At 42.5% G+C, this 25,321-nt stretch overlaps 1 protein-coding gene across 5 annotated transcripts in view; it reads left to right on the top strand.

Annotated features, from left to right (window-relative positions):
* Window positions 1–22,175, top strand: part of obscnb (obscurin, cytoskeletal calmodulin and titin-interacting RhoGEF b) — a 123,100-nt gene extending 100,925 nt beyond the window's left edge. For all 5 annotated transcript variants that reach the window (XM_060921011.1, XM_060921008.1, XM_060921010.1 and 2 more), the window contains 10 exons: window positions 2,779–2,943; window positions 4,592–4,750; window positions 5,160–5,337; window positions 5,423–5,536; window positions 7,322–7,489; window positions 7,598–7,700; window positions 7,791–7,920; window positions 9,492–9,585; window positions 11,973–12,015; window positions 18,588–22,175. In XM_060921011.1, coding sequence (XP_060776994.1) covers window positions 2,779–2,943; window positions 4,592–4,750; window positions 5,160–5,337; window positions 5,423–5,536; window positions 7,322–7,489; window positions 7,598–7,700; window positions 7,791–7,920; window positions 9,492–9,585; window positions 11,973–12,015; window positions 18,588–19,632 — 2,199 coding nt within the window. In that variant the 3' untranslated portion in view covers window positions 19,633–22,175. The remainder of the gene's footprint in view (window positions 1–2,778; window positions 2,944–4,591; window positions 4,751–5,159; window positions 5,338–5,422; window positions 5,537–7,321; window positions 7,490–7,597; window positions 7,701–7,790; window positions 7,921–9,491; window positions 9,586–11,972; window positions 12,016–18,587) is intronic.
* The last annotated feature ends 3,146 nt before the right edge of the window (window positions 22,176–25,321 follow it).

Genomic DNA, 25,321 nt, shown 5'->3' with positions numbered 1-25,321 from the left:
GTGGGTGCTACGCCCACATGACGGGAATGAGACTCTGTAACAGACACACGTCTGTCAAGGGCCTCTTGTGCTGCTGGCCCAAAGACCTGTCCAGGTGCCAGTGGGAGGTGCCTCAGGTTGTTCCTGCATACTTCTGGCAGAGGCGATTGAGCCAGCCACACTTGTCGACGGGCTTGCAGCAAGGTGCCCAAGGTAGTGCCACACTGGTTGGCAATGACACCCATAGCCTGCAATGCAAGTTCCAGTACCTCAGCCGCCAGTGGATCTGCCGATGATGTGTTGAGTGTCGAGTGCAGCATAACAAGCATGTGTGCCAGTGAGTTAGACACCCTGCCAAGAAAGGCAGTAGAGTTGTAAGCACGAGAAAGTAGCTCGTCTGTGCGGCGGCACTCAGCGTTAGGGCAACGCACCTGCTCCCGAAGTGCTTCATCGGGAGACACAATGAGCGAAGCAACACTTGATTCGACTACTGGCATGCTACCCAAGCCAACAGCACCGGGGTCCTGCATCACCGCAAGCGTGCGAGACATCTGGTCTGGACGGGCAGATTTTGTAGCAGCCTCCAGGGCAGAGGCCACCACAGAAGTAAAGTCACGACACTGTGGGCGCAGAGAGGCGCACTGAACATGGCGCAGGAACATGTTCTCAGATCCAGTAGGAGGTGCCAGGGTGTCCAACTGCAAACGTGCAAGCAAAGCCTTCAGTGTGGCCTCCACCGAACCCACCACTGAGGCAGACTCCCCAGATTGCCCAGAGGTAACATCACTGCCCGAATCACGGGGCTCAACACCTGGCAGGACTTGGCTTGATGGCTCCGCCGAGGAAGAAGACTGACTGAAAAAGGTGTCTGAGGCAGCCACAGACATCACTTCCTCTTGGTCAGGTGGCTGAGAACATGAGCCAACGGGTGACAAGGAGGCAGGCAGTGCAGGCTGTTCCTCTACAGTACCTCCCTGTGCCCCTGCTGTGGGGGGGGGGGCTTGCAAGCAGAGGCAGCAGATGCTCCACTGTAGATGAGAGCAGTTCCACTTTATGCTCTAACTCAGAAGACTTAGATTTTTTGCGCTGTTTTGCATGCATTGGTGGTGAAAGCCTACGCTTGCACTGTGTCTGAGAGTCCGAGAGCAGAAAACTGCTAGACGCACATTCCATACCAGCCAACCGCGCCTGTCTAACATTAAGCGGCATTAACGCACAGGAAGGGCATGGATCAGACATTGCCTCCCTTAGATGTTGCATGCCAAGGCACTCCGCGCAGCGATCATGTGCATCCAGCACCTCCATGAAGAACACCTCACTGAATCCATCTCAGTGTCTACTCACCCACGATTTTTTTTTTAAAGAAAAGAAGCAAGGTGTAGCGCTGCTTGCTAGCCTGGCAACCAAGGCTAGCGAGTTCGCAAGCACAACTTTACCACTACAGACAACGATTTACTAGCAACCAGAAAACCGATGCTCAAGTAAAGTTGTAAGTACACGTTAACGTTATTGGCAACCAATTCGCTAACTCACTCAACACTGACAAACCTGCCGGCAACCGAACAGTTTGTGACAAGACCGATATAATAGCCGTCCCTGAAAACTTGGCAGCCAAGATTCAGTGACTATCGATACATAAAACAATCTCAAAATAATGTTAACCAAGTTACCTTGGCGACCAAACAGCTCGCGTGGAGTCGAGTCCCACTGAAGTCCTCTTCAGTCACGAGCTGCACTGTAGATTGTCGCAGGTATTCCCACAGTTAACTGATAACACACACACAATTCCAATAGAAGAGATGCGATTCCAACGCGAGAAAAAAGAAGAGGCCAAATGACGTGGGATGTTGCCTTATGTAGGCAGGCACGTCATACGTCATGAGATGACAACTTTTGTATGCGGTTCTCGAAACGCGCGGATGCAAAGATGCTTCCACGAGTGCTTTCAGCACCGCCCTGGCGGTCTGGAGTGAAGGAAATAGAAATTCCATTCTACACATGCAAATTGTTAATGTGTGTCCTTCCCCGCACGCAAATAACACGCTACGGTAAAAAATAGACCACAACTCATTTTATAGCTCAGAAATTCATACAAGACCAGCTACCATCGTAACATATTCTGTAAGAAACATATTCTATACCTAACTTTCAGCTTTCGTTTTAAAAAACACAATCGCAGATTTATAACTAAATTTTTATATGGCGTAGTGATTTTAAGTTACTACTTTTGGTGAGGTAGTGACCTCGACCCTGAGGCTTTCCATTTAGATCAAAACACACGATCGTATTGGTTTTGGGTTTGCGGAAAATGGAGTTACAACGCTGATCAAATATTTTGCATGATGTTTTATTACGGTTATGATTATTCTGTGAGCGCACCAATCCTTAGGTGGATAAAGTTACAATTTAAAATACAATTAGTGATAACTATAGACTTTTCAGTGGACTACAACCTTTTTAAGGGAATGCGATGTAGTCAACCGTTTATCATGTCCCAGATCAAGCCGCCATTTTTCCACAGATTTGCAGAATTTTTGCCAAATTCTGAATAGAGTATTCGCATCAAAGATTTAGTTTTATCTGTATTATTTCTTTCATCATTTTATTTCAAATTAAAACCAACACCATTCAAAACCATATAGTTTATTGACTGAGAGTATATTTAGTGGGGGACCCCCACAGTACCCAGTTTCTGAGACAGACCCATTTCCTTTTCACTTTATTTGTGCTTGCGAGATTTTTAATTTGACAAAAATACGGCATCACTGATGTGGATTTGGAACTTGATCTGATCTGTAGGAGCTGATTAAAAATAAGGCGAGGAACGGACAGAACTGCTGTCTTCTCGAAGAGGCGTACGCCATGGTTTCTTCTCTTCCCACACGCTCCGAAAACACACATCACGTCTCCCTCATTGAGAACTACCCTGCGAACCTGGAAGCTTTAGGAGAGCCCGTCAGACAGGTACGAGCACGCAGCAAATACACACAAAGCAATGGATTGAAAGCAAGATATTTCGTAAAATGTCATTTTAATGCATCTTTCAGATCCCCTCAGTATCTTTGTATTGTGAACATGAGTAGTTGAATTAAAACTTGGTGGGACTGGTGTATGACTATCATCTCCGACAGCTTGGTCAGAAGCAAGACTTTTCACCATTTGCAAGTGTTTTCCTTTTTTTTTTTTTTTAAATTATTAAAATTATTAGTTGCAGAGACGGAACATACAGTACGTTTACATCCTATTTTCGGAATGAACAAAAGGCTGAAAAAGAAGTAAAACAACACAAGGCTTATTGTCTGTTTACTTAATCCAATGGAGACCGGAAAAAAAAGGCAGTAGTAATAACCGTCGTGATATTAATAAAAATAAAAACCTGAATGAAAAATAAATATATAAAGTAGGAACATATAAATTACATTCAAAAGAAAACGTATCTACGGATATGGACACTTACACGCGCAAACATACAAGCCCTCGCACCCACATACATAAATCCATATATATATATCTATAATACACACACATACTGTACATATGCAGGTACGTCCCTCCACATATCAAAAAAGAAAAACAGGAAAGAGGATCCAGCTGTATATCTGTACTCCGACCTATTACATCACAGATAAACCTATTACATCACAGATAAACTGTATACAGTTCGCTCTTGAGTGAACAGAAATTTGGTGGGAGTGGTGGATTACGATCATCGATTTGGATCAAGAAAAGTCAGATCCATGTAACGATACATCGTCAGTCCAAAGTGTCCAGCAGCTTTTCGAGTCTCAAAATTTTTCCATCACATTAATCCAGTTTTCAACTGTGGGGGGCGCTATGGGTTGTCATCCATTTTCTCGTCTTACTTGCTATCAACAACATATTAAACGTTGATTTACAGGCAGGCAAAATCGTAAAATGGTGAACCGGGTAATCGGTCGAGCGAGGCACAAACAGGCTGTCGTAGACGAGAAACAGGAAATCAGGGATCAGGAAACCAAACAAGGCTCGGTAATGTGTCAGCAATGCAACTCAATACTTCGCAAAGTGAGTGTGTTTTCACAGTTTTTCTATCGGCGTTCTGATTGCGCCTTAATCCTGTGCAGGTCCGAGTCATTTACGGCGCGCTGCCAGAGAGAGTCTCCGCTTGGCACGTGCGCTGTCCGGAGCGCGCCCGAGAGTCCATCGGAATGTTAGAAAAAAAATTGAGAAAAAAATCCGAGTCCTTGTGTCCAATTTACGAGTCTGAATGCAGTGAATGCACGAGTCTGAGTCATCAGTGCGCAAGTCAAGTCACGAGTCCTTAAAATTAGGGCACAAGTCCGCCCGTTTTCAAAACGTGAAGCAATTAATAAAAGCCCAAACGTCCCAGTTGAGACCAAGTCCATGTTCAACACCACCAATGCCCAAGACTGAAAGAAGTCCAAGTACAAATGCCAACAAGTTCAAGTCAATCCAGGAAACGCTGGCTGTCGTCATAATTCCAAACCACAGTCCAGAGAAAAAGCATAAGGGGAGGAAGTTAATCGTCTTTCAGTGGAAGTATTTGTGAATTTCCCTCTGGTATAAATAGAAAAGTCCAACTGAATTGTTCTGTTTTTCAAATTTTGCCTAGGGTCCCTTCATCGTGTGGGAGGGTGCTCCGGGAATCAGAACCTCTTCAAGAGGCCATCACCGCCATGTCTTCCTCTTCAAAAACTACGTCATCATCTGCAAACAGAAACGAGACACGAACACAGACATCCAGACGTACACGTTCAAGAACATGATGAAGGTAAAAACGATCATGGCTTCGATGTCAGTTACCTGGGGAGGAATCGAAATACCTTTGGCGGAGAAGCTTTTTTTGGGGGGGGGGGGATGTCCTTTTTTTTTTATCCATTTACTGTTGCACTTGATGCTGTGGAAACACATCAGCGATGAAACAAGTTAATTCCTGTTCTTGTTAATGTTCCACGACAATTTGGGAAAAGTCTTAGTTCTGGCACACTTTTCAGGAATAAAACACTTCAGGGTGCGCGGTTATAGGAAAATCATCATCTTTGGTATGGTAACAGTAACGCCGCCTCCTCACACCACTCTGTCATTGATGGTTTTCCTGCAAGAGCAAGGTGTGCAGTGTTTGACGCTGGAAAGATTGTGCGCACACATTGGTGATGTTTCTAATCCTGTCTGTGGTTCAGCTCACCAACATTGACGTAAACGAGACTGTAGAAGGAGACGAGCGGGCGTTTGAGATTTGGCATGAACGCGAGGACTCGGTGAGGAAGTACACGCTGCAAGCACGCACCGTCGTTCTGAAGAACTCGTGGCTCCGTGAACTCCGCAACCTTCAACAGCGCTACAGCGTGCCGGCGTGGGGTGAGGTCCCGACATCCCTCGACAAACTGAAAATGATGGATTTGAGCAGGGATGGAAAAGTAATGGCGTGTGTGTGTATGAGCAGGTCCACCAGAGTTCGAGGCAGTGTTGACTGACTGCACAGCAGAATTGGGACAGACGGTTAAACTGGCTTGCAAAGTCACAGGATCTCCGAAACCCATCGTGGCCTGGTTTAAAGGCGAGTATGTTCATGGTTCTTCAGGAATTCTGCTCCTTGGTACAAAAAAGCGCTCGGCAACAATTATCGACATCTTGACGATCTTTTGGCTGTTGCAAAAGTAGAATACGTAAATTGTGCATGAATAATTATTCAAACTTCCACTGGGAAAAAAGGAGTTGATTCCCGATTACTTGGCGTATCAGATCATGTGACATGGTTCCACAATTATCGACACCTTTGTCCACAGTTATCGACACCGTTCCATAATTATCGACACCCAGATGATTATTTATAATGATAATAATAATCAGTATGTGGTATTAAGTTAACGAAACCGTTTTTATTGAAAATTTGTTTTATACAGACTTATATTTAGTACCAAATATGGTCAGGTCGAGCTAGCTCGGCTTTCCATGACACGCTCAGCCCAACTCTCTCTGTCGCTCATGGCAGTTGCCAGTTCGTCTGCCTGGCAGCCCGTGTCGTCAACCAGTTGGTCGATGTAGGTCTTTTTGGGTCGACCACGTGTTCTTCTTCCGTGGGTTGGTCTCCACAGGATGATTTCAGCAGCCAATTCATTTTTGCTGCGCCAGCAGTGTCCGGCGAAGCGTAACCGCTGCTGCCGGATAGATGTAGTAATGGGTGGTATGTTGCCATATAGCTCTTTATTGGTGGGATGATCTTTCCAGGATCGATTGAGAGCGGCGCGGAGCATGCGGGTATAGGCACCGTCGATCTTTCTTTCTAGTTTTGATGTCAGGGTCCAGGAAGTAGAGCCATATAAGAGGACAGTTTCCACAGTGGTGTGGAGAGAAAACTCCCATCCACCGGCTCCCCAGGTTGCAGATAGGGGAACGGCCTCTAGATATAGAGGTTAGCTGCGAATAACCCGAATAAGCAGCGCTGGACAAAATCTCGGGACTCTGTCCCAAACTAACCACGCTGGTTTTTGGAAAGACTCTCGGGCAGCAGGATTGTCGGTTGGTAGGTTGGGCAATAAACGACTTATGTGTGAACCTGGTCAACTCTACCGGTGGCAAGGCGACTCATCTTAACACTGTTAGATGTTTCGGCAAGGCACAACTACCCTAGGCAGGGTACTGCGCACACTTGTATGGAGTAGCGACCGCAAGTGTTCTCTCAGCGACTGAAAGCTTATCATGACTATTCAAATCTCAAAACGTACCAAATATATTTATATCAATATATGGATGTCGGCGTTTACGTAAATGAGGAAGTAATTCTAATGTTCGTCAACAAATGAACTGATAATGTTTAACCTGCGTCAGAAAATCTTTTTCTTCCACTTTCTAAGTATTTTCATAGATCACGTTTTGTTCGTATTAATTCGAGTTTTGTCGTTTACCGATAAATGTCAACAGGCAATTCACACTGTAACCACATGAGCATCCAGGTCAAAGGTCGCATCTCATTCCTCGAACCAAAATATAAAATGTCTACTGATATTGTAATATGTGGTAGATATTTACAACAAACTGCAAAATATATCTATAAATTTTTTTTCTGAATGGAATACAAAAATCTGAATATTTCAAGCATGTAATTTTTTTTTTTTAATATATATATATATATATATGCTAGGAATTTAAGTGGCGTCTTCTGGTTGATGAATTAACCAATAATAACTGTTGGAACTGAAACTCACCTTTTGTAAAATGTTTTGGGTTTTTTTGGGGGGTAAATCTGAAAAGGTGTCGATAATTCTGGACTGTCGATAATTGTAGCTGCTGCTCGAATATGAAAATGTCCTGGCTGCTTTTTTCCTCGACGTGATTTGCGCAGACGGCCGGGCTGTGGAGGTCGACCCTCACCACATCATTATCGAGGACCCCGACGGTTCCTGCACCCTCATCCTGGATAACATGACTGCTGACGACTCTGGCCAGTACATGTGCTTCGCCACCAGCGCTGCAGGAAACGCCAGCACTCTGGGCAAGATCACGGTCCAGGGTAGGTGTTTGGACCCAGGTTCTCTCTCTAAATCCTCCGAGTTGCATCCAGATCAAAATGAACTCTGTCGAATAAACGTCTTTTCGTTTGCTTGTTTTGCTGTTGTAGTGCCTCCACGCTTTGTCCACAAGCTGCGGAACGCTGTGTTCATCGCAGGAGAGGATGCTCAGTTCACTTGCACGATACTAAGTGCTCCAAGTCCAAAAATAAGGTTCTTCTTATTGACATGCTTTTCCAAAAAAAAAAAAATCTGTATTTTGCCTTATTGAATACGTGCGTTCTGTTTCTCGTCCCTGTTTAGGTGGTTCAAAGAGGGCAAACTGCTCACAGACCAGGAAAAGTATCAGACGTACAGTGAACCACGTAGCGGCGTGGTGGTTTTTGTGATTAAGAACCCTGGAGAGAAAGACCTGGGGCGTTATGAATGTGAGGTAAAGTGTTGCATGACATCAGAATAACTTGACGTTTCGTGAATGTCCCAGTCGATCAGTGGATTTAAGGATCACATTTAAACTCGGCGTATCAGACGCCGTGGTGTGAAAATTGTCCATGCAGACGCTTGTCTTTCTAAACCGGTCATTGCTTACCGTAACTCTCTATCATTCAAAAGCTTTGCAAAGAAATTAATCTCATTAAGATCTGTTCAGTACTTTGGGAGGAACGGCAGGTTGAAGTCGGTACAACAGAGTAAAAACTCTGCTCGCGTGACGTTGGGAAACCGAAAGCGGTCAGGCTCTCTCTCTCCTGATCGGTTTCCCACTGGATTACTCGTCAATATCAATCAGATTAACTTTTATTTATAGAGATGTTCTCTCGCACTCACTGTTTCTGATGAAGGATTCAGCAAACTGTTCCCTCTGCTAGTTTTGCCGTTGATTCACGGGAGACTTTGAAGTGAGTTTTCATAGCTTTACCTACTTATTTTTTCAAATCAAATTGATTCACATAAATAACTAACTATTTTAGAATATAACTGGAGTTGTTTTGATGAAAAATATTGACATCTTGGTGGTTGGAATTAAATTTTTAACTAGAAAAGCACTCAGAGAGCGCAGATCTCCGCCAAGAATCCTTTAAAAAAAATCCAGGATCCAGAAGGTGATCCAGATCACCGCCGAAATTTAGTGGATTGTTACTTGTGCCCAGTCACACCTCTGGAAAAAATTTCACAGCAATCCGTTCATATCTTTTTCCATAATGTTGCTAGCTAACAAACAAACCAACAAACAAACCAACGCTTCCGAAAACATAACCTCCTTGGCGGAGGTAAAAAACCTGAAGTCAGAAACGCGAGAGTCAGTTTCAGCTCAGTTAATGTGAATTGTTTATTGGATGTGGATCAGACAGTTTTTTCGAGGTTCGCCTTGAAAGCTGCAAATATTAATCGAAATAAGAATCATTTATATTCTTTCATATAAACGCTAGTAGGCCCGACTTTTGAGAAATACAAAATATTATTAGAAATCATCTTTCAGTACTTTTTTTTTTAATTGAGTGTACCGATTTAATGTTTTTACTTCACAGAATTAGCATAATTTGTTTTGAATAATTTTTCAAACTTTGTATTCAGTAGGCTATACAACCGTCTATGTTCCTGACAACAATTTCCATGTAAATATCTTGAAAAATAAAGTTATTAAGAAAAAACATTTGATCTCATTGCTTAATGAGGCCCGTTTTGGACCAAGTGATCCTCGTACGGAACACGACGGCCGTTTTCTAAAAATGAAGCCGTTTCTTCAATCTTTGCTTTGTAATATCTGAAGAACGGATAAACGTATTTTAATTCCATAAAAAGTATGTTGTTCAATTCTGAATTCAACGAGAGCAGTTTCCAGCAATTTTCACTCGATATGCCAACTTGGCGATGATTTATTGGAGCGACTGCATGAATATAAACCTGTGATTTGGACCCGATGTTATGATTAACCGCATTCTGACCAATCAGAATTCATCACACTCATCTGGATTATTTATTTATTTGTTTGTTTGTTTGTTGCAGCTGTCGAACCGGCTGGGCACTGTGAGGTGTGCGGCAGAGCTGGTTCTTCCAACAGTGGCGATGGCGGGAGGAGAGCAGGCCATCACGATTGAAGGTAGAGATGATGATGATTTAAAGATATACAGTGGGGCAAAAAAGTATTTAGTCAGCCACCAATTGTGCAAGTTCTCCCACTTAAAAAGATGAGAGAGGCCTGTAATTTTCATCATAGGTACACTTCAACTATGAGAGACAGAATGAGAAAAAAAATCCAGAAAATCACATTGTCTGATTTTTAAAGAATTTATTTGCAAATTATGGTGGAAAATAAGTATTTGGTCAATAACAAAAGTTCATCTCAATACTTTGTTATATACCCTTTGTTGGCAATGACAGAGGTCAAACGTTTTCTGTAAGTCTTCACAAGGTTTTCACACACTGTTGCTGGTATTTTGGCCCATTCCTCCATGCAGATCTCCTCTAGAGCAGTGATGTTTTGGGGCTGTCGCTGGGCAACACGGACTTTCAACTCCCTCCAAAGATTTTCTATGGGGTTGAGATCTGAAGACTGGCTAGGCCACTCCAGGACCTTGAAATGCTTCTTACGAAGCCACTCCTTCGTTGCCCAGGTGGTGTGTTTGGGATCATTGTCATGCTGAAAGACCCAGCCGCGTTTCATCTTCAATGCCCTTGCTGATGGAAGGAGGTTTTCACTCAAAATCTCACGATACATGGCCGCATTCATTCTTTCCTTTACACGGATCAGTCGTCCTGGTCCCTTTGCAGAAAAACAGCCCCAAAGCATGATGTTTCCACCCCCATGCTTCACAGTAGGTATGGTGTTCTTTGGATGCAACTCAGCATTCTTTCTCCTCCAAACACGACAAGTTGAGTTTTTACCAAAAAGTTCTATTTTGGTTTCATCTGACCATATGACATTCTCCCAATCCTCTTCTGGATCATCCAAATGCTCTCTAGCAAACTTCAGACGGGCCTGGACATGTACTGGCTTAAGCAGGGGGACATGTCTGGCACTGCAGGATTTGAGTCCCTGGCGGTGTAGTGTGTTACTGATGGTAGCCTTTGTTACTTTGGTCCCAGCTCTCTGCAGGTCATTCACTAGGTCCCCCCGTGTGGTTCTGGGATTTTTGCTCACCGTTCTTGTGATCATTTTGACCCCACGGGGTGAGATCTTGCGTGGAGCCCCAGATCAAGGGAGATTATCAGTGTTCTTGTATGTCTTCCATTTTCTAATAATTGCTCCCACAGTTGATTTCTTCACACCAAGCTGCTTACCTATTGCAGATTCAGTCTTCCCAGCCTGGTGCAGGACTACAATTTTGTTTCTGGTGTCCTTTGACAGCTCTTTGGTCTTGGCCATAGTGGAGTTTGGACTGTGACTGTTTGAGGTTGTGGACGGGTGTCTTTTATACTGATAACGAGTTCAAACAGGTGCCATTAATACAGGTAACGAGTGGAGGACAGAGGAGCCTCTTAAAGAAGAAGTTACAGGTCTGTGAGAGCCAGAAATCTTGCTTGTTTGTAGGTGATCAAATACTTATTTTACCGAGGAATTTACCAATTAATTCATTAAAAATCCTACAATGTGATTTCCTGGATTCTTTCCCCCCATTCTGTCTCTCATAGTTGAAGTGCACCTATGATGAAAATTACAGGCCTCTCTCATCTTTTTAAGTGGGAGAACTTGTACAATTGGTGGCTGACTTAATACTTTTTTGCCCCACTGTATAAATAAATGCTTGACATACTGATAAGCAAGGGCTCTCGTGGAAGTACTTTGTAGAGTGGAGCTTAATTCCCAGATCTGATATTGAACGGTTATTCCACGAAATCGAGTCGGACATGAGCTGATAGCTGACGAGGCGCGTATGGTAGCACCGAGTTGTCTATAATCTATCATGTACGACAAGATTGAGTGGAATAACTGTTTTATTTTGTCCACATTCACTGGATTTTGAGAAACGGAGCTTTTTTATTTTATTATTTTTTTGCAAATTCGATCAGTAAAAACTTTTCTACAAATCGTCTGAAAAAATAATTTCCGCTTGGAATCTAAACAAATCGGCAAAATGACCGGTGCAATTTGTGAAAAATGCGATAATTCTTGAGAAAAAAAAAAAACGTTCTTATCAAATACTTTTGCATGTTTTGTTCCTTTTTTTTTCGGGTTTTGTTTTCAAGCAGAGTTTTTATTTCGTCCTTGGTTGGTTCAGGAACACGCTCCGCCATTTTGTTTTTCTCTCCTCACGGTATATGAGCTGATATCCTAGTAGTAGAGTAACCAATCAAATCAGAGCGCACGATTGCTCATATCTGGTGAATGTGGATAGAAGAATATTAGATATCGTACATAACATTTCTTTCAAAAATAAAACTCACATTGATGATGATTTATTTCTGAAACACTCCCCCCACCCCCCAGCTTGTCTGTTGTTGTTCATTACAATTTAATTTTGTGGGTGTTTTTGTTTTTTCTTCTAGTTACAGAGCAGGAGACTAAAGTACCAAAGAAAACCATCATCATGTAAGTCTTTCAAATGGAATTGCATCCATTTCTAACCCTTTAGTACAAGGGACAATATTTACGATATCCTTGGAAATGTACACTACCGTTCAGAAGTTTGGGGTCACTTTGAAATGTTCTTATTTTTGAAAGAAAAGCACTGTTCTTTTCAATGAAGATGACTTTAAACTAATCAGAAATCCACTCTATACATTGCTAATGTGGTAAATGACTATTCTAGCTGCAAATGTCTGGTTTTTGGTGCAATATCTCCATAGGTGTATAGAGGCCCATTTCCAGCAACTCTCACTCCAGTGTTCTAATGGTACAATGTGTTTGCTCATTGCCTCAGAAGGCTAATGGATGATTAGAAAACCCTTGTACAATCATGTTAGCACAGCTGAAAACAGTTGAGCTCTTTAGAGAAGCTATAAAACTGACCTTCCTTTGAGCAGATTGAGTTTCTGGAACATCACATTTGTGGGGTCGATTAAATGCTCAAAATGGCCAGAAAAAATGTCTTGACTATATTTTCTATTCATTTTACAACTTATGGTGGGAAATAAAAGTGTGACTTTTCATGGAAAACACTAAATTGTCTGGGTGACCCCAAACTTTTGAACGTTGGTGTACTTTCAAAGAATGTACTGCGTAGATAAATACCGTAGTGTGTCGACTATTTATCTGTCTGTCTGTGAAAACGAGTTTAAAATTTTGCGCCGTCAAACCAATATCCACTGGCCATCCCAATACCTGGAACAATCAGGTGGGGTGTTTTTTTTTTTTTTTCCCTTTTCTGAAATTCGTGGAATTGACTCCATATCTTGAGGCTTACTCTGAAGGTGATGATACATGGGGTAACTTTTTGGGCGATGTTGCCCAGCAACGGGCAACTAATTAGGGACAATTGGCAACAACCAATCAGATAAGAGCAAATCTGTTGCCATAGAAACAGACACGGCAAAGATGGACACTGAAACATTCGCAGCTGTCACTTTGGTCTCGGCTCACTTCTGGAACAAAGCGGAATTGATCCGCTGGTCAAAAGATAATTTGCCGTCGTTTTAACATTTATAAGTCAAAATAACCACATTCTGTGAATAATAAACACTTTTTAAATCTCTTTAAAAATGGTCCTCAATCACAAATGCAATAACTGACACGTACATGACAAAAACATAATGGTTTAATTTTCATCTCAGCAAAAAAAAAGACATGGAGCAGGAGATGCTGCTGAGGAGGAAAAGGGCGTGGCAGAGCTCCTGAAAGACTTTCTTTCTTTTTTAGATCCCGAAGTTTGTACTGTTTCCACAAGTAGACGTGCTCTGGATGTGAATTAGACCAGAGAATAAGTTCGACAATCTCTATTGCTGGGTTTCACGTGACGTCACAGCCTTCTCATTAGTTATTCAGAACTTGAGCTGGTGGTCGACCAAAGCTCAGCTGACAAAGCGTTTGTACGGAGAAGGTGCATTGCTCGCATGAAAAATGCCTTACGCTTGCATTGTTTTAGGTTGTTTGAATCGATCAAACCGTGAAACTGATAAAAGTTTCTTCAGGGTTCACCGTAAACTAATAAAAAAAGGGTGAACGAACAAACAGGACGTCGAGAAAGGTGGCTTTCAAACCTCTGACTGAAATCGAAGGGAGCCGAGTCAAAGCACGCTCGAGTTTGCAGTGATCACTCGGTGAAAGGTTTGAATTTCCCTCTCAGCTCTGTCCCGAGTGTTTTCCAAGTACTTTTCTTGCTACGTGTCGTTATTTTACGGTACTTTTTTTTTTAGTCCCGAAGCGCTAAAGTCCCCAGCTGTTTCTTTGTTTCCTCCTCTTAGACTACGTTCACACTGCAGGCTGAAGTGACTCAAATCCGATCTTTTCGCCCATATGTGACCTGTATCCGATCTTTTATTGACAATATGAACGACACAGATCCGATTTTTTCAAATCCGACCCAGGCCGTTTGGATATGTGGTCCTAATTCCGATTCCTATCCGCTCTTTTCATATGCGACTTCAGTCTGAACCAGGTCGCATTCATCCGACTTACACGTCATCAACAAGCCACAAACGTCACTATTCTGCGCTGAAGTAGGCGGCGGGTCTCTCAAAAAAAGTTACAACAACATGGCGCATAATCACGGGCGCAGATAGAGGGTGGGACGGGTGGGATTCGTCCCACCCAGATTTAAATTCACTTTGTTCGGTCCCCCCTACTTTGCATAAGGCAAACCTCACGGAAAAATCAAAAGACTAATTACCATTCGGTTTATTGAGGTGCACAGCGGTACATACATAGTTGCAACAACTCACATAAAACAAAACAAAGACCGATATTCGGTTGGTTGAGCTGCGCAGACTGCACAGGTTTCGAGCTTGGTTGCTATAGTAACCCACAACAAGTTTGACAGGCATATCGGGGTTGGTTTGCTGGCAGCTTTGTCCCCCCCCAGTTCAAAAAACGTATCTGCGCCCCTGCACATGACATCAATGCGAGGGACGCTTCGGGCTGTGAAGGTTCAGAATCTTCTCAATGGAAGGACGCAGAGGTTAGGGAGCTGATTTCCATTTGGGGGGATGCAGCTATTCAAGCTAGATTGGATGGGTCATACCACAACCGGGCGGTTTTACTTCCGTAAACACTGGCCATGCTCACTGCGTGTGACGTCGTCGTATCCTGCAATGCGCATGCGGAACACTTTTAGGTCGCTTTTCGTTCATACTGAGGATCACATACAAGTCGCATACATTTGTTAATGTGAACGACCTCACAAAAAAATCGGATTTCACAAAAAAATCGGAATTGAGCATTAAGCCTTGCAGTGTGAACGTAGCGTCAAAGTCCAAACGCATGAAGGTCGTGACAAAATTCTTCCCCAGCCGTACAGTTACAATGCGCCGTGATCACTTCTCCGTCTTGTTTAACTCAGATCCAGGTCTTTAAAGCGGTTTCTGATGATCTTTGTGAATGATTTAGCTGAGAGATAAGAGCCAACACAAGTAAGAATCAAGCCAACTGTTGTTTGTTGACACTTCAACTTGCAGCGCTTCGTTGTAAAGACGCAAATGAAAAGCTTAAAAAAAAAAAAAAGAAACATACTTCAACGGGCAAAAACGATCCAGGATTCATTGGGCAGCCACTTGATCCCGAGGTCCTTTACCCGTACTCTTCCACGCTTTCATGTGTTTTGCGGTGTAGAAGGACGTCTGCAACACCAGATAGTTCGAGACGTCGGGGAACTCGACTGAAGGGTAGTTTTTGAGATCGTATGACAAATCCTTCTTTCCCAGACTGTCGGGGTCGATTCCATTGCACACAGCAATCTTCTGAATGCATCTAAAGCCAGCAGTGGCTTCGAGATTACGAGCGTACTCTGATAAGTTATCGCTAGTTGTTTGCCCTACGGCAGCCGTTTTAGACCACCAGCTATTTCAGTTCCGGTAAAACTTTCCACTTAGAAAAGGCATGTGACTGAAACTCACCAAAAAAAAAAACCCCTCATGAGCTGATCACTTATAACTTGACGCAAGAGCGCTAATGTTATCCTGACATAGCTAGCGATCACTTTCAGCTAACTATGTAAGCAAAAACCACCGCTAGTTAGTGAAATCCCATTCAGTCTCTATGGAGCGGTGGTTAGCGAATGGTGTTGGTTTACACTTAGCTGAAACAAATTGATGTCTTAATTGCAACCTGAGCATAAAAATAGATGTCTGTTGGTTTTCTAAGCATTTGATGAGGTAAATTCACCACTTTTGGTTTACACACACAACTTACTGGCATAAAAAGATACAAGTCATGTCTCTGTTTCTTTGCTTCACTGCCGAAAACGCCGCCATCTTTGTTGAATATTTCAGAAGCTCTCACTCGGGTGGTCATGTGATTCGCTGCTAGCACTCTGATTGGATGATCTTAAAAAGTTGCCCAAAACAATCAAAATCGTTCAGATAGAAATTATGTTGCCCGATCTCAATGGGGAAAGTGTCGAAGCCCAACTGCCCAGCAACATCGCCCTAAAAGTTGCCCCGTGAATCATCACCTTGAGTTTTGAATGTGTGGATTCAGTGAATCGACTCTTGGGAATCAACTCCCAGCGCCTTTGATGCGAATCGAAAAAATTGTTTCAATACAAATAATAATTCTTCCGAATTCAAATTGATGTTCATCAGGAAATTATCATCGCAAGAATTTTCTTGGTTTGACAATCGAGTTTCAACATCTTGACTTTGGAAAATGTCTTCTCATGATCCGGATGATGTCATCGTTTTGAAATATGAAAGACGCTAGTTTCACTAAATATCTTGATTATTGGTTTCGCCATCAGTGCCGACCATGAACGAACCGATCACTGTCAAATCTACGGTCCCAGTCAAAAGTTTGTACACCCCATACTCTACTCATTCATCGTTTTTTCTATATTTTGTGTTCTCTACATTGTAAAACAATACCGAAGACACCTAAACGATGAATGAACATTTGGAACATATCTGGAATTATGTGGTAAATACAACCCCGATTCCAAAAAAGTTGGGACAAAGTATAAATTGTAAATAAAAACGGAATGCAATGATGTGGAAGTTTCAAAATTCCATATTTTATTCAGAATAGAACATAGATGACATATCAAATGTTTAAACTGAGAAAATGTATCATTTAAAGAGAAAAATTAGGTGATTTTAAATTTCATGACAACAACACATCTCAAAAAAGTTGGGACAAGGCCATGTTTCCCACTGTGAGACATCCCCTTTTCTCTTTACAACAGTCTGTAAACGTCTGGGGACTGAGGAGACAAGTTGCTCAAGTTTAGGGATAGGAATGTTAACCCATTCTTGTCTAATGTAGGATTCTAGTTGCTCAACTGTCTTAGGTCTTTTTTGTCGTATCTTCCGTTTTATGATGCGCCAAATGTTTTCTGTGGGTGAAAGATCTGGACTGCAGGCTGGCCAGTTCAGTACCCGGACCCTTCTTCTACGCAGCCATGATGCTGTAATTGATGCAGTATGTGGTTTGGCATTGTCATGTTGGAAAATGCAAGGTCTTCCCTGAAAGAGACGTCGTCTGGATGGGAGCATATGTTGCTCTAGAACCTGGATATACCTTTCAGCATTGATGGTGTCTTTCCAGATGTGTAAGCTGTCCATGCCACACGCACTAATGCAACCCCATACCATCAGAGATGCAGGCTTCTGAACTGAGCGCTGATAACAACTCGGGTCGTCCTTCTCCTCTTTAGTCCGAATGACACGGCGTCCCTGATTTCCGTAAAGAACTTCAAATTTTAATTTCATCTGACCACAGAACAGTTTTCCACTTTGCCACGGTCCATTTTAAATGAGCCTTGGCCCAGAGAAGACGTCTGCGCTTCTGGATCGTGTTTAGATACGGCTTCTTCTTTGAACTATAGTTTTAGCTGGCAACGGCGGATGGCACGGTGAATTGTGTTCACAGATAATGTTCTCTGGAAATATTCCTGAGCCCATTTTGTGATTTCCAATACAGAAGCATGCCTGTATGTGATGCAGTGCCGTCTAAGGGCCCGAAGATCACGGGCACCCAGTATGGTTTTCTGGCCTTGACCCTTACGCACAGAGATTCTTCCAGATTCTCTGAATCTCTTGATGATGATATTATGTACTGTAGATGATGATATGTTCAAACTCTTTGCAATTTTACACTGTCGAACTCCTTTCTGATATTGCTCCACTATTTGTTGGCGCAGAATTAGGGGGATTGGTGATCCTCTTCCCATCTTTACTTCTGAGAGCCGCTGCCACTCCAAGATGCTCTTTTTATACCCAGTTATGTTAATGACCTATTGCCAATTGACCTAATGAGTTGCAATTTGGTCCTCCAGCTGTTCCTTTTTTGTACTTTTCCAGCCTCTTATTGCCCCGTCCCAACTTTTTTGATATGTGTTGCTGTCATGAAATTTCAAATGAGCCAATATTTGGCATGAAATTTCAAAATGTCTCACTTTCGACATTTGATATGTTGTCTATGTTCTATTGTGAATACAATATCAGTTTTTGAGATTTGTAAATTATTGCATTCTGTTTTTATTTTCAATTTGTACTTTGTCCCGACTTTTTTGGAATCGGGGTTGTAAAAAAAGTGTTAAAAAAGGAAAATATTTGATCTATTAGATTCTCCAAAGTTCCCAGCGTTTACCTTGTTGACACTTTGCATCCTATCGGCGTTATTTTAACCAGCTTCATGAGGGAGTCACCTGGGATGTTTTTTTTAATTAACAGGTGTCTCGTCAAAAGTTAATGAGCGGACGAGTTTCTTGCCTTCTTAATGCGTTTGAGATAATCAAACAGTAAATACTGTTGTCAATAATAAAAATATCGTAAATAGCCCTCTTCAACAGCACAGCTGGAGTAATCCAGACGTATTACATCAAGAACCACTCAACTACGTAAACGATATCCATCGCTACTTTAAGACAGGTGGTCACTTCTAATTCATAAAAATAAAGAAAAACCATTGAATTCAAAGGCGTGTCCAAACTTTTGTGGACTGTATGGATTAAATTTAATGCAGCAATTTGCAGTTGAGGCATTATTCAGAAATCCTGTGGTGTCCTTTTTCAGAGAGGAGACCATCACGACTGTCGTGAAGAACACGCGAATGAAGCGCCACGCATCTCCCCGCCCATCCTCCATGGGAGTTTACCGCTCTGAAGCTTCCACCCCTGAACCCCCACGACAGAGAAGGACATTGCCGAGAAAACCCGTCCCCACTCTGTACGTCACGGAACCCGAAGCCGCTGCAGCCAGGAACCCCAAATGGGTCGAGGTGGAAGAGATTATTGAGTATAAAGTGAACAAGTCACCAAAGCTGCCGAGGAGAAGAGGTGTTTCCCCCGGCAAGAGACAACCACCCGATAACCCGAACCTTAACAACTCGAACAACAAGTTAGTGGAGGCGATGCAAGTGTCCGGGACGAGCGTGGACTCGCAGGCGTGTTCTTGGGACACCGAGGCAACAAATGAGCCCGAAATAGCCATTTTGGATTCTCCAGACGTGGACGTCATGGATTTTGATCAGTCGTGCGTCTTGACGGAAATGGACACGGACTCTGACGATAATCAGGCGGCCGCGGGTGAGGATTGCACCGACGACATCGTGGACACCAGGAATAAAGTGTTCACCCTCGAAGACCTGGAGGATTACGTTCCGAAAGAGGGCGAGACGTTTGGTTGTGAAGATTCTCACGTACCTGCAGAGAAACCGTGTGAAATTTCTGTTCTCCAAAGAGAAATTAACGAACCCACCGTCGGACGACCTGTCCTGCTAAATCTGGGACGTCCGATAGCAACCCCGAAAGTTCGTCCTGGGTTCTTCGGTCGCTTTAAGGAGCATTTCTCGAACATCTTTACCGAACCCTCTTCAGCTGCGTCAAGTGGAGAGACGTATATACCGATCCGTGTCAGTGGGGTGTCCTACAGCCAGTCTACGTCCGTTCCTGGATCGTCAAGCAGTCAGGGAAATGTGGAAGTACCTCGAAGGTACTGCTCTGAGGTTCAGCGAGGGATGGCTGGTGGTCAACAGAGCTTCAAAGCGCAAATCTCCGCACCAGTTGGACAACCGGTGACGATTCCCATCCCAAAGACGAACCAGTCTGGAAAACTGTAACTGACCAGAATCCGATCAACAGAGACACATACCAGTAATATTGATAAGAAGTCAATGTATACCTGTCTTGTCTTAAAACCCATGTTATCTTTTACTAACTCATTTCTGACTTCTAGCTCTAGCTTCTGTGGTGAAATTACTTTTGACGACAACGGAAAGAACAACTTTGGTTTCCATTCTCCGTGACTGGTTTGAGTTGCGGAGGAACGGATTTGAGTAAGCTGACCTCGGGTAACCCCGTGTCCCAATCCGAATTAGCAAAAGTGATTTCTCGCACACTGTGTATTTTACATCCACTATTTTGCACAAACTGCAATGTTTTTTCTCATTTTGACAAGCCACCAGGAATGGCAACAAAATCCCAAACGTCCTTTCTCGCGCTCAACATTTTACTCAATGAAAACGAACCACTTTTCTTCGAAAGATTTCCTTAACGTGTTGAAATTTCTTCAAACAGCGTGACTGGAGGTGAAAATTTTGCGAATGTTCTGACATGTTACCAAACATGGAAGGACTATGAGCTCATGTTGCAAGTCTGAAACAGTGAAGGGTCAACATACCTATGCGGAACAGAGAAGCCAGTGTCACGAAGGCTTTTCTTGTGAAAATTCTGATTGTCTTTTTGAAAAGACAGAAATGAAAGAGAGAGGTTTTACTTGTGTTCAGTCAAACAAATGCTGACTGAGGTTTCAATCAGGTTTCTAATTCAGTGATAAAAATGTAATGTTTTGGAGTTTGAGTCGAAGGTTGAGTTCATCGCTCAGGACAAAATGGTCACTGACAAACGTGGTTTGCTTTTTGCTTTGCCAATTATTTCTGGGTTTTTGGATATTTTGTTTGGTTCATTGTCAGGTTTTTCTTTTGGCGTAGTCTGTTTTTACTCACATACAGCTCAATTTTTCATAACTTGGGCCTGGGTTAATGCTTCTGAAGTGGCACGTGGATATTTCACTGAAGAGTCAAGATTGACTTTTGAGTCAAAAAATGCAATTAGGATCATTCCATATTTTCCACAAGGTCCTTGCTCTCATCCAAAGCAACCAGGAGCAAAACCTGAGTAAGATGCATTGAGAATGGGATTGAATCTTTGTAACTTTAATGCTGTATACACAAACAAGTGCGACTTTATCGAACACGTCTCACCATATCAAACCAGCCTCCGAATGCTTCATACATGTCATCCTTTGGTCAATCAAACCTGTATAACCAACCTCCAAAATCCGTATTTCCCTTATAAAATCCGTATAAGATGCAAATTAAAATAATTGACCTAAAATATGAATGATAATTAACAATGATGTATCCCAGTTACTTTTTATTCAATCTTAATAACAGTAAACCTTCAGAATGAATACAAAGCTCCAATGTTCGACAAAAACACAAAGTGTCACTCTAATGTTCTGAATTGTACTCCATGACAGCTTTTTTAGCACTCTGCACCAATACCTCACGAGGCTGCATGTCACAGCAAGTGTCTGTGTTGATCTTGCCGGAGTGCCCATTCAGAATCTTTTCAGTCGCTAGTGAAAGTCGCTCAGGTGGAAATATGCGTTTCAAACAAAATGTTACTTCCCGGTTGGCGGGATTCTCGCAATGCGGTGTGTGCATGATCAAAAGTGGAACGAAGTCTCGCTACCACAAGATAACGCGCGATTTCATAAGGCTGTCTGTGGTGTACAGTACGTTTGTAAATGTTATGCGCTCTTTTATCATCGTGGGAATTGATTATAGCTCTAAATAAACATTGAAGTTTTTTTAAAGAATCCGTATAACTTTATTTGTACGCCCGTATACTACGTTTATTGAATCAAATCCGTATAAAATACGGACATTCCGTATAGGTTGACATGTATGATGCTTTGTCTTTAAAATGGTACATTATACCTCCAGTGGCAATGCTTCAGCACCTGATACACTCGTATCAACACCACACACAGAGCCTTGTCAGTGTTGCAGTGATGTCTTGTTCGCAGCACGCCGTTTCTTTCGATGTCCCGTCAGTCACTGTGTACGGTACCTCCCAAGTTCGCCTGTCCTAATAGGTGTATAACTGATAAACAGGTGACTCGGTGTATTGTAAGTTAAGCTCTGTTTAACTGTCAAAAGTGTGTTATTGGGAACGGTTCATGCTCTGAATCGTCCAAACAAGTTCTGGAATCTGTAATTTTACAGTGCATGTTTTGACTAATCCATTTTCGTAACATATTTATGAATGTAAATGTATTCGCGTGTGGTATTCCCTTTTGCGCAGCACAGAGAATTTTCTTCAGGATAGGTTGAGTCAAAAAAAAATTAGTCATAATCTCTTGGCATGAGTTTTATTTATAAATAGAGAAATCCGATATCATTATCTTTCTTCAGAATGTTCTACAGTTTGTACGACTGTTGTTCGCTGCACTCGATGATAAAGCTATAGAGGAAGTGTGTGTGTGTGTGTGTGTGTTAGTGAAAAGTAAGACACCGAGGGTGAGATGAGGTAAATGACTGTAAATGGGGAAATTCAAAATCAAATAAACAAATAAAAATGTGTCCTGTGAAAGTAACTCGATTAAATTGTATTTCTCCTTTCACGGTGCATTGAGGTCAAGATTCTGAAACGTTCTCTTGGACTGTCAGTGTGAAAGCTATGGGATGTACAGTGCCTTGCAAAAGTACTCATCCCCGTTGGTGTTTGTCCTGTTTTGTCGCGTTACAAGCTGGAATTAAAATGGATTTTTTGAGGCTTTGCACCATTTGATTTACACAATGTGCCGACCACTTTAAAGGTGCACTTTTTTTTAATGTGTGACAATTAAAATGAAAAAACAGGACTCTGGAGTGTGCTTCGGTATTCACCCCCCCTCAAAGTCAATACTTTGTAGAGCCACCTTTTGCTACAATTACAGCTGCAAGTCTCTTGGAGTATGTCTCTATTAGCTTAGCACATCTAGCCACTGGGATTTTTGTCCATTCCTCAAGGCAAAACTGTTCCAACTCCTTCAAGTTAGATGGGTTGCGTTGGTGGACAGCAATCTTCAAGTTATGCCACAGATTCTCAATTGGATTGAGGTCTGGACTTTGACGAGGCCGTTCCAAGACATTTAAGTGTTTCCCTTTAAACCACTCCAGTGTCGCTTTAGCAGTATGTTTAGGGTCATTGCCCTGCTGGAACGTGAAGCTTCGTTCCAGTCTGAAACCTCTGGCCGACTCAAACAGGTTTTCCTCCAGAATTGCCCTGTATTTAGTGCCATCCATCTTTCCTTCAGTCCTGACCAGCTTTCCTGTCCCTGCAGATGAAAAACATCCCCACAGCATGATGCTGCCACCACCATGCTTCATGATAGGAATGGTGTTCTCAGGGTATTGGGTTTGTGCCACACATGGCATTTCCCACGATGGCCAAAAAGTTCAATTTTTATCTCATTTGACCAGAGAATCTTCTTCCATGTGTTTGGGGAGTCTGCCACATGCTGCTGGACAAACTCCAAACATGTTTTTTTTTCAGCAATGCCTTTTTTCCTGGCCACTCTTCCATAAAGCCCCGCCCACTCTGTGGAGTGTACGGCTTAAAGTGGTCCTATGGACAGATACTCCCATCTCCACTGTGGATCTGTGCAGCTCCTTCAGTGTTCTCTTTGGTGTCTTTGTTGCATCTCTGATTAATGCCCTCCTTGCCCAGTCTGTGAGTTTTGGTAGGCGGGGCCTTCTCTTGTCAGGTTTGTAGTGGTGCCATATTCTTTCCATTTTGCTAGAATGGATTTAATGGCGCTCCGTGGGATATTCAAAGTTTGGGATATTTTTTATAACCCAACCCTGATCTATACTTCTCCACAACTTTGTCTCTGACCTGTTTGGAGGCTCCTTGGTTTTCATGTTGCTTGCTGAGTAGTGTTGCAGAGTCAGGGTCCTTCCAGAACAGGGTGATTTATACAGACATCATGTGACACTTTGATTGCACACAGGTGGATCTTAATCAACTAATTATGCGACTTATGAAGTGAATTGGTTGGACCAGCTCTTATTTAGGGGTTTCTTCTGAAAGGGGGTGAATACCTCTGCACACTCCAGATTTCTGTTTTTTCATCTTAATTATTGTTTGTGTCACAATAAAACAAAATTTGCATCTTTTAAAGTTGTCGGCATGATGCGTAAATCAAATGGTGCTAACCCCCCAAAAAATCCATTTTAATTCCAGCTTGTAATGCGACAAAACAAGATAACCACCAAGGGGGATGAATACTTTTGCAAGGCACTGTAAATATTTTTTTGAATTTTGTTCTCTCTGGTAGAACAATGTGATTGTAAAGGAACATTTTGCAGCATGTATTGTGCTGTTTGAACACACCTTCAGGGCTGTGTCCCAAACTGCATTATCCACACGAAGTAGTACGCCTAAAGAGGAGCATCAATTAGGAGCCTTTTTTTATTTTTCACCTGCTCCGAAGGAAGGGGGGGTGTAATACCGGTTTACTTCTGTCCATCCATATCTCCTTTTTTCTCATGCAGCAGTCTCAAATCATAGCCACTTGGTACCGAGCTTCAGCTTGGGGTTCTATACCGTGTGTACTGTTTTCAGGTCTGTCACACATGGACTTCCTGTTTACCAACAGAATATATTTACAAAAATTTGTCACACTTCTCTCAACAACTACAAATCACAACTGCTTGATATTTGGTACCGAGCTTCAGCTTGGGGTTCTATACCGTGTGTACGGTTTTCAGGTCTGTCACACATCGACTTCCTGTTTACCGACTCAATGTATTTATGAAACATAGGGTGAATTTTGACGCTATTTCAAAATGACAGTTTACCAGGACGCTATTTGAAATCCCTGAGGAGAACCCTGCTCTTTATTTACTTGTTTGAGGGTTCATTATTTGTTTCAGTCAACATTCATAATCAGTGTCCTATTCCTTCGATTGCTTGCATTCTGATATAAGCGAGAGTAGGGGGATACGTAAGGAAGCAGTAGCTCACAGCTGATCTTATTTTTTCTTCCAGACACCTTTATCCAGACGTCTTGACCATTAAATACATCCCTGTCTGAAAATAACACTGCAGGGGAGGTAATATAGTCAGAAAAGCACTTTTAGTTCAAGTAAAGTGCTGATGTAAGTACTTCAGGAGGAAGTGGAGTTCGAGTCAAAAGTTACACACAGGGACATGGACGGAATGGCAACATTGGGCTTTTGGTTATTTTTCAACTCTTCTTTTTCCGTGGCAATGTGATTGTACAGCTTGCATTTCTAATCGAAAAACAAACAAGAATTCAAGGTTTTCTGAAATCAAGTGTCAAAATTTTATTTCCACTCATCTCAATTATTAATTCAGTGGTGCTGAAAGTTCCAAAATATCTAACTTTCTCAGCCCGAGTCCTATTCACTTCCTGTTACTGGTCATGATTTGAGTACAGTTTGTCGCTTCTCTATGCACAAAAGGGAAAAAAAAAGTGTTTTGACAGCTCTGAACTGGATTGACCAATACGTAGTACAATGAGAAAGTCCAAGGAGCTCAGTGCAGATCTGCGAAAGAGGGTCATCGATTTCTCTCTTGATTCATGGAGCCATTTTGAAACGAGTGCGGATTGCACAATCAGTTCAACAATTTTGTGTCAGGACAAGTTCACGGGAGATAGAGCCACTTGGCTGGAAGGAGACCCAAACTGTCACCATCAGCCAAGAGGAAATTGGTTCAGGTGGTCAGGAACCA

The sequence above is a fragment of the Neoarius graeffei genome, chromosome 5, assembly GCF_027579695.1.
Source record: "Neoarius graeffei isolate fNeoGra1 chromosome 5, fNeoGra1.pri, whole genome shotgun sequence".
NCBI classification, from domain to species: domain Eukaryota; kingdom Metazoa; phylum Chordata; class Actinopteri; order Siluriformes; family Ariidae; genus Neoarius; species Neoarius graeffei.
The sequence above is the reverse complement of the archived record's forward strand: the minus strand, read 5'-3'. Positions and strand labels throughout refer to the sequence as shown.